Below are 9,909 nucleotides of genomic sequence, written 5' to 3'. Positions count from 1 at the left end.
GCCCCAACTCCGGACCCGCCCATGGTCCCACCCCAACACTGGATCCGCCCCAACCCAGGCCCCGCCCATGGTCCCGCCCCAACTCCGGCCCCGCCCACGGCCCGGCCCCAACTCCGGCCCCGCCCACGGTCCCGCCCCAACATTGGCTCCGCCCACGGCCGCGCTCCAACTTCGGCCCCGCCCCAACGTCGGCCCCCTTCGTTTACCCCAACCCCCAAAATGTTGACTTCGCCCCTGCGGCCCGTTCTGTTTCGACCCCGCGGACTGTGCCCCGCCCCTCTCCTGGATTATCCGGCCCCACCCACCGATTAGACCCCGCCCCATTCCAGGTGCGAACCCGTCACCAATCCGTCCGTCCGTCCGTCCCGTCCCGTCCCCCCCCCGGACTGTCTCTCCGGCTGCTGGTTGCACCCGGACGTTCAGTGGCGGGTTCATTTCCGGATTGCTGGAGGCTGAGGGAAAGTGAAAGGTGAGACAGGTTCCGGTGGGGCGGCCGAGTCCAGACCAGGCCGCGGCCGCTCTGCCCTTCACTCAGATCATGGGCGGACTCCCGCTCCACCGTTAAACAGCCTTAAAGGCTCAATGTCACGGACATTTACATTTCAGGGAGTTATCTCACCGTTTACTTTACCCATTCATGATTGTTATGGAACATTAGTCAAAGAGAAAGTGGGTCTGGGTGGGTCACTCTTCAGAGGGTTGGGCTGAAAGGCCTGTTTCTACACTGTAGGGAATCTAATCTAATCTAATGCACCTAACACTATGGGCCCATTCACCTGAGCGGCACATCTTTGTGCAAACTCCACACAGACCGTTGCTTGAGGGTGGAATCGAACCTGGGACCCTGGCGCTGTAAGGCAGCGGTGCTAACTGCTGAGCCAATGTGCCACCCGTTTAGATTTATAGTGAGGTGCAAATGCAGTATTAGAAAAAGTTTATTTTTACCAGTAGTTAAGGTCTGGAATGCACTACCTGGAAAGGTGGTGGGGCAGGATAAACTGAAGCATTCAAGAGGACACTGGATGATTATTTGGATAAAAATAATGTGTAAGGATATGGGAAAAGCAGGATTTTGGCACCAAGTCACGGTCATTTATCTTTGCACTGTACTATACCTGTAACAAGGTACATGTGACAATAATAGATCAAATCAAACTATTGACCCAGTGCAGGCAGAGAGTATATCCATCCAGATGTCTTTTAAATGTAATTGTACCTACATCCACCACTTCCTTAGGAATTTCATGCCATATGCGAACCACCCTCTGTGTAAAATGTTTGCCCCTGCAATCTGTTTAAAATCGCTCTCCTCTCGCCTTAAAAATGTGCCCCCTAGTCTTGAAATTCCTAATTTGGGGAGAAGACAACTACCATTAGCTCTATCTATACCTCTCATGATTTTATAAACTTCTATCAGGTCACCTTTCAACCTCTTATGCTCCAGTGAAAAAAGTCCCAGCCTATCCAACTTTCCATACCTGGCAACATCCTGCTAAATCTCTTCTGAGCCCTCTCCAGCTTGATAATATCCTTCCTATAACTGGGTGACCAGAATTGGACACAGTATTCCAGAAAAGGCTTCACCAACGTCCTGTACAACTTCAACATCATGCCTCAACACCAAAGGACTGAGCAACAAAGGCAAGCTTGCCAAATGTCTTTTTAGCCATCCTGTCTATATGCGATGCAAACTTTAAAGAATTATGTACCTGCACCCTTACATCCCTCTGTTCTACAATCCTACCCAAGGCCCTACAAATAATTGTATAAGTCCTACCCTTGTTTGTTGCATTTATTCAGATTGAACTCCATCTGCTATTTTTTTGGCCCATTGACCCATTTGACCAAGATCCTTTTTTAATCTTAGAAAATCTTCTTCACTGTCTACTATGCCACCAATTTTGGTGTCGTCCACAAGCATACTAACCATGCCTTCTATATTCTCATCCAAATCATTAATGTAAAATTACAAAGAAAAAAAATCCAGAACTGATCCCATGGAGCACCACCGGTCAAAGGCCTCCACTCTGAAAATCAACCCTCCACCATTACTCTGTGTCTCCTGCTGTTTAGCCAATTATGTATCCAATTTTGCTGAGGATTTAAGATTTTATAGACAACCTATGCTAAAATTACATTTTGCAATGATTGTATATCTTCCAATCATTGATATATTGTCAATTATTTCACATTTAGGTTTCATTTGTGGGTTAGATCTTCTGAGATTTTTTATGCATTTAGTTGTCGGTTGCTAATGTGTTGATAATGAGGCTTTCCCCTGATTTTCTCTTCACCTAAGTGAGAAATGGTCCTGAATAGGAAATCCTTTTTTTAAATCGGACTGCTTTTAGAGCCTCAAGTTTGTCAATGTACATTCGAATGAGAACTCAACTGACACTTCCATCTTGAAGCCTAGGGCCTGGAAGTTGAGGAACAACATCTGATCCATGCCCTGAATTCCAAAAGAAGACCTAATGTGTCCCCACCCCCACTCCTGCCCCTGAGTGGATTTAAGCTTAGATATGAGTGGTGAACTGACAGGTTCAAGTTGACTTTCTTAAATCTCCCTGTTGCCTTTTCTCCGGCAGAAAGAAGAAATCACCCAAGACAACAGAGTAGATTGCTGAGGACCGTGAAATGTACCATGTTGTCTAGTTTCCTGAGGTGTGCTGCTGGGCCAGTTATTTGCTGTGCCAGTTGCTGGAGTCAGCGTAAGTGTGCTGTTCGGATTGTAAAGACCTATAAAGTCTTCAGGAAGAAGCTGAGCACTACAACATCCTTATTAATAAAAACAGAACAAGTTTTCACCAGAGCTGGAAATTTTGCAGAAAGACTTGCAATTGTGGATCATAATGGTCGTTACACATACAGAGACCTGTATCTATACAGTCTGGCCCTTTCAAGAAAGATTCGTTGTGCATTAGGATGTCTTGATGGTGACATCAAGGAGCAAAGAATTTCAATCCTGTGCCCTAATGATGTCTCGTATGTTGTTGCTCAGTGGGCATCTTGGATGTCTGGTGGGGTGGCTGTGCCCCTGGGCAAAAAACATCCAGCTCCAGAACTCCAGTATGTTGTTCAGGATTCTCAGAGCACATTAATCATTGTGGAGAAGAATTATTTAGAGTTAGTGACACCAGTCGCTGACAGTCTAGGTGTGAAGTGCCTTCAGTTACCGGGTTACAGTCAGTTCCAAGAATCTTCTGATATGGGACAGCTGGAAAAATGTGGTGCTGCCCCTGTGCCAGATGCTGGTTTTGTTGTCACAGACTGGAAAGATAGAGGAGCCATGATACTGTACACGAGTGGAACAACAGGGCGCCCGAAAGGAGTCCTCATCACCCATGGAATACTGTACCATCAGGTGACCTTCATTTGCTGTTTTCCTACTTGGTTTGTGCTGGTTACCTGGAGTTATATTGCGTCACTGTTAATGCCACAGTGGGAGAGGATTACAGTGAAAACCTGAGGGTTGTGACCTGATTCACCATGGTTACAGCTGTTACTGAGAACATTCCGAAGCCTCCGAGCACACTCCCGTGCAGAAGGAAGGCACTTTGACTTCTTAATTCAGACCCTCACTCTGCAGTCAGAAGCCACTTCTAAATGTTACATTTTTGTGTGGGTTTCCTCCATGTCAATGAAAGGGAAATGTGGTACTCCCTACTCACTGCCTGCCATTTAGAAAATAAAATTTATTCCTACTTTTTTTCCAGTCTGCTAACCAATTTTCAATCCATCTCAGTATAATATCCACAATTTTAGTTTGATCTTTAATTTAAAATCATTTAATTTTACATATTAATCTCTTATAGAATGGACTTAGTCAAAAGCCTTCTGAAAGTTCAAATAAACCACATCCACTGATTCCCTGATCAACTCTAAAAGTTATATTCTTGAAGAACTCCAGTAGATTTGTCAAACATGCTTTCCCTTTAGTAAATCCATACTGACTGATTCTGATTCTACCAGTGTTATCTAGCATCTTCCTTATTCCTAACATCAAATTCACTGGTCTATAGGTCTGCTTTCTCTCTATCTTTTGAAATAGTGAGGTTACATTTAGCTACTCTCCAATTTGTAACAATTGTTTGAGTGTCTAAAGAATCTTGGAAGGTGACCACCAGTAGATCCATTCTTTCTAGGGCCATTGCCTTGAGTACTCTGGGTTGTAGATTATCAGGCACTGGGATTTATCAGCCTTTGATCACATTGATTTCCCCAACACCATTCCTTTTGATTATGGCAATGTTGATAAAATCTGACATAAAAATGGAATGCTAAGAAGGGATTGAAGGACAGTTAGATCCAAGGATGGGGCAGACAAATTAGCCCAAAAAAGCAGCAAGCCTGAGGATTGGGAGCAGTTTAGATTTCAGCAAAGGTAATGATTAAGAGGGGATAGTAGAGTATGACAGTAAGCTTTGGTATGTAAGCACAAAAGACAAAAACAGTGTATGTTATAATGGGGACTTAAAACAAAATGTCTGGCCAGCTAAGTACGTACTTTAGTTCTGTGTTTACAAAGGAGGACCAGAAATGGATGGCACAGTGGTTAGCACTGCTGCCTCACAGCGCCAGGGACCCAGGTTCAATTCCAGCCTCAGGTGACTGTCTGTGTGGAGTTTGCACATTCTCCCCGTGTCTCAGTGGATTTCCTCCGGGTGCTCCAGTTTTCCCTCTCAGTCCAAAGATGTGCAGGTAAGGTGAATTGGTCATGCTAAATTACCCGTAGTGTTCAGGGAGGTGTTAGTTAGGGGTAAAATGCACAGTAATTGGGTGGGGGAATGGGTTTGGGTGGGATACTCTGGAGAGTCGGTGTGGACCTGTTGGACTGAAGGGCCTCTTTCCACACTGTAGGGATTTTTTCTTTCTTTTGAAATAGTAAGAGTGAGGAACTGAAGGAAATCAGTATTAGTGTGGACATAGTGTTGGGGAAATTGTTGGACTTAAGGGCATAAAAAAGAGAGGAATTTTGTGGAACATTCCGAGTTCCAGTCCTACTCTGGCCCCCACCCACAACTCTCTCTGGTCCATTGATGACATAATTGGAGCTGCTTCTGTTGCTCATTTGGAATTGGAAAAGTTAAATCAATTACGCTTCTGGCTTCCACCTTGCTCTCACTTTCTCCTGGTCCATTTCTGACTTCTCCCCTCTTTGATATCTCTATTTCCATTTCTGGGATAGGCTGGCCACCAATATCAAAACGTGTGACACTGGAAGAACACAGCAGGTCAGGCAGCATCCGGGGAGCAGTAGAATTGATGTTTCAGCCTTAAGCACTTCATCAGGAATGTCTCCCACTTCCACTTCAACACAAGTGCTTATGCCTGAAACGTCGATTCTCCTGCTCCCCAGATGCTGCCTGACCTGCTGTGCTTTTCCGGCACCACACTTTTCGACTTTCTCCTGGCCACCAATATCCACTACAAAACCCATGCACTCTCATAATTACCTTGAATATACATCCTCTAACCCTGCTTACAATAAGACTCTATTCTGTTTTCCAAGTTTCTCTGTCTCCATTGCACTGATGATGCCAACTCCAACAAGGGGGCCTCTGGAACGTCCACCTCCTTTCTCAGTTGAAGATTCCCCACCATCATGGTTGACAAGATCATCTCCCGCACTTCAGCCCTCACCCCCTCTCTCTCCTCCCTGAACAGCAAAAGGCTCCCTTTGTCCTCACCTACCATCCCACCAGCATCTGCGTCCAAAGGAATAATTAGCTGCCATTTCCATCACCTCCAACCGGATCCCACCACTAGACACACATTTCCCTCTCCTTCATTGTCAGCCTTCCGCAAGGACTGTTCTCTCTGCGAATGGAGGTTCACTCCTCCACTCATTACCTCACCACACCCCCACAACACCTTGCAATTGCAGGAGGTGTAATGCCTGCGTGTTTACTTCCTCCTGTCTCAGTATCCAAGGCACCTTCCAGGTGCATCAGCACTATACCTGCAGTTCACTCAATCTAGTGTATTATATTCACCACTTACAGTGTGGTCTCTTCAATACTGGAGAAATGAAACACCAGTTGGGCCATCACTTTGCAAAACACTCACGTTCTCTCCATAAAAATGACCCTGAGTTTCCACTTCAACACACCATCATGTTCCTTGGCCAACATCTCTGCTTCAGGCTAGCTGCAGTGCTGGAGCAAAGTTCAGGGCAAACTGGAAGAACAACATCTCATTTTCTGCTTGGAAACCTTGTAGCCTTCGGGACTCAGTATTGAATTCAGGCATTTTAAGGCTTAAGCACCTTCTTACATGTCCTTGCCCCAACCTGCCCACTCTGTGCACCACATAGGCTGATACTTCAAACAACCTATTGTGAGCCATTAATCTTCTCCATTAGTGGCTGTTCATTCTCCCAGGCTGATCTTTACCTGTTCCTTTGACTGTCCAACTGATTTTCTCTCTCTGGGCTCCATCTCTACCTACAATTTACTCCGCTACACATCCCTTTACCCCATCTTCATTTATACCAACCTTTCCTAGCTACAGTCAGTTCTGAGGAAGAGTTACTGGACCTGAAAGGTTTTCTGTCCACAGATGCTGCCAGACCTATTGAGTTTTTCCATCACTTCTTGTTTTTGTCTCTGATTTCCAGTATCTGCCGTTCTTTGACGTTTAGTTTAGGTTATAGCAATTGGTGGGAGGGAATACGAGCTGTCCTTCCAAGTTCTGGTGTCTCTCCTGCCCGGATTTGACTCCTGGGCAGGTGAACAATCAGAGTTCTTGTCTTGCTTGTGATTCCTGCTCTTCACTGTTGGTCCTGAATGGTTTGTGCAGTCAGCAGTGTGTCTCTCGGCAGCACCTGCACGGTACACACCCATGGTACTGAGATGTTTGGGACATCTTTTACCACAACTTGAAGAAAGCAACATTGTAAACACTACTCACTTGTTTTTAAAAATGGGGCAACTCCTTCCACAGTGGTTTAAAACAGCCATTTTTCCGCCTTTGTCCACAATCTAAAAAGAAAAAAATTAAAAGTTGTGATCTTTTCTGAGCATGTACTGGGAAACTGTACACATGTGCATGTGGGCTGGCATTGCAGAGATGTGTACGTGATTCAGTACCGTGGGATATATACTCAAGTGACGGATTGCATGTGAGCTGGTATTACAGAGCTGGTAAACTCGCTCGTGTCAAAGAAACTGTGTACATGAGGTGATGCTGTAAAGATTGAAAACAGATTTTTGCACATGTATGACTGTATGCATGTGTTGAGGTAACCCACACGATGTGCATACTGGATGAGAAGAAATTATCTTCAATTAAGCAAACGAAATCATTGTTTTCAGTCTCTGATTCAAACTCTGCTCGCAAACTGACTCCATCTCACTACCCAACAGTAGTCTGACATTAAGCCAGTCTTTTTGAAACCTTGGTGTGACATTGGTTATGAAGGTGAACATCTGAACCCTTGTTTGAACCATTCCAAAGACCACCAGATCTGCCTTCAGTATGTTGTTTGACTTTGATTTGATGAGCTGGTGTTGGACTGGGGTGTACAAAGTTAAAAATCACACAGCACAAGGTTATAGTCCAACAGGTTTATTTGGAAGCACTAGCTTTCAAAGCGCTGCTACTTCATCAGGTGGTTGTGGAGTATAAGATCATAAGACACAGAATTTATAGCAAAAGAGTTACAGTATCATGGAGCTGTAGTGATATATTAAACAAATTTAGAGTTAATTTCTGCTATCCATATCTTAATTACCAGAAGATCCCATTCCTTTATCACCCCCGTAAAGGTAAGTTCACCAGAGTCCTCCGAGGCCAAAGGCTATTCTCTCATTAGAGAGAACCAACAGAAGGTTGCCATCCTGAGGGTTGCCACATTGATGTACATTGTTCCCAATCAAACGACATTGTGATTTTAAAATTCTAATCCCTGTTTTATAATTCCCCTGTCTCCCCCATCCTTGTTTTTGTAATGTCCTCTAATCCTACACCCGCACAAGATTGGAGAGGCAGTACTATAATGGTAATACCACTGGGCTAGCAATCCCGAGGCCAGCTTAATTCTCCGATGATGTGGGTTTGAATCCACCATGGCAGATGGTATAATATGAATTTAATGAAATCTAGAATTAAAAATAGCTAGTTTAACAGTGACTATGTTACCATTATTGGTTCACTAATATCAGGGAAGGATTTCAACCACCCTTACCTGGTTCCAGATTGTGAAAATGTGATGGACTCTTAACTACCCTCTGAAACACCTCAGGAAGTCATTCAGTTCAGGGACAGTTGGGGATGGATGGCAAATGTTGGCCTTGCCAGAGGCACACTCACCTTATGCATGAATTTTTAAAAATCTGATCCTCTAACTCTGGCCTGCTGTGCCAATTATAATCACATCACCATTGGTGGCCTTGTGTTCACTTTAGAGAAGAAGATTAGACTCCCTACAGTGTGGAAACAGGCCCTTTGGCCCAATAAGTCCACACCGACCCCCCAAAGTGTAACCCACCAAGACCCATTTCCTTCTGACTAATGCACCTAACACTATGGGCAATTTAGCATGGCCAACCTGACCGACACATCTTTGGACTTGTCTCACTGCAAGTTCTATAATTCCCTGCCTACACTTCTCCATCTCTGTACCTTGTCATCATCTTGATCAAGCTTTTGGTCATCTAACCCTGTAAAGAATGTACATTTTGTTTTTCTTTGTTTTTGGTGGAGGACTGAACTGGGAAAAGGATTATTTTACAGCAAAGGACTGAAGAAGGAATTGCTGTACTTTGAGAAAGTAAGTTACTGAAATCTGTGCGTGGTGTTTACACTGTTCATTCTTGGGGAGAAAGTGTTTGTCGACGGCTTGACTCTGGGAGTCTATGTACAAAATAAGACTAGGTCAGCAACAGATTTCTCCCAGCAATGGTCCCTATTATCAGCTTTATTTTCTCCCTAACTTCTCCATCCCTTTGTCTGTCTAATTGTCTTGCTGACTCTCTGGGCTCTGTGTGCACCTATTGCTTACTCTTTTACTTCCTAACCCCTGTTTTCAACATGTATACCACTCTTCCTATCTATTACTAGTTCTGATGATGCATCACTGGGCTTGAAACAGTGACTCTGCTTTCTCTCCACAGATGCTGCCAGGCTTGCTGAATTTCTCTGGCAATTTTTGCTTTTATTTCCGGTATCTCCTAATGAGGTTTTATGTTATACTAGTTTTTATAACACTCCTTGGAATGACCTTGGGACATTTCATGATAATAAAACTGCTATATAAGTATAAGTTGTTGTTACTTTGCTCTGGAGTGCTAACAGTATCAATCTGCAGATTACCAGCCTTGTGAAACAATGGGAATGGAGCAAGGATGATGTTATTCTCCATGTCTTACCGCTACATCACCTCCATGGAATTCTCAATAAATTGCTATGCCCTCTCTGGGTGGGCGCGACCTGTGTGATGCTGCCAGAATTCAGTGCCCAGCAGGTAAGTTAGGAACAGTACCAGCACAATTCTAAAAGAGTCAAGTGTAGTATACGTTTGTTGAAAAGATTTTATCATTTGATTCACTAATGGTTAAAAAGAAACCAATTGTTTTACTAAATTACTTCCTTGAATCATGACCCCCAGCTACCTTAAACTCTCAAACTGTGCAATGCATGTTATACAATATTTGGAGTGTGGGTTCAGTTTGTATATCTGACTGAAGGTTGGGGATTGAAATGTGATGTTTTTCTGTTTGTCTCAGTTACTGTCTGGGATTAAGGAAAATAGGGTTCAGCCTGTCCGGGATTAAGGAAAACAGGGTTCAGCCTGTCCGGGATTAAGGGGAAGAAGGGTCAGCCTCCTTTTTGACTGAAGACTAAAATGTTTGACTGCCTCTCAGGATAATTTTAATCTTTGTGTTCTTGGGTTGCATTGTCAGCCAG

General features: G+C 44.2%; 1 protein-coding gene across 6 annotated transcripts in view; it reads left to right on the top strand.

Moving 5' to 3' along the window:
• Positions 1–367: 367 nt before the first annotated feature.
• Positions 368–9,909, top strand: part of acsf3 (acyl-CoA synthetase family member 3) — a 76,118-nt gene continuing 66,576 nt past the window's right edge. For 3 of the 6 annotated variants that reach the window (XR_011964223.1, XM_072595761.1, XM_072595759.1), the window contains exons 1-3: positions 368–469; positions 2,589–3,364; positions 9,311–9,466. Coding sequence is in view for 5 of the 6 variants with exons in the window: in XM_072595761.1 (XP_072451862.1) it covers positions 2,645–3,364; positions 9,311–9,466 (876 nt within the window). In the remaining variant the exon portion in view is untranslated. The other 3 variants (XM_072595760.1, XM_072595763.1, XM_072595764.1) reach the window with 3 other exon arrangements.

Source organism: Chiloscyllium punctatum, chromosome 26, assembly GCF_047496795.1.
Source record: "Chiloscyllium punctatum isolate Juve2018m chromosome 26, sChiPun1.3, whole genome shotgun sequence".
NCBI lineage: Eukaryota > Metazoa > Chordata > Chondrichthyes > Orectolobiformes > Hemiscylliidae > Chiloscyllium > Chiloscyllium punctatum.
Note: the sequence above shows the minus strand (reverse complement) of the source record. Positions and strands in the feature narration are given on the sequence as shown.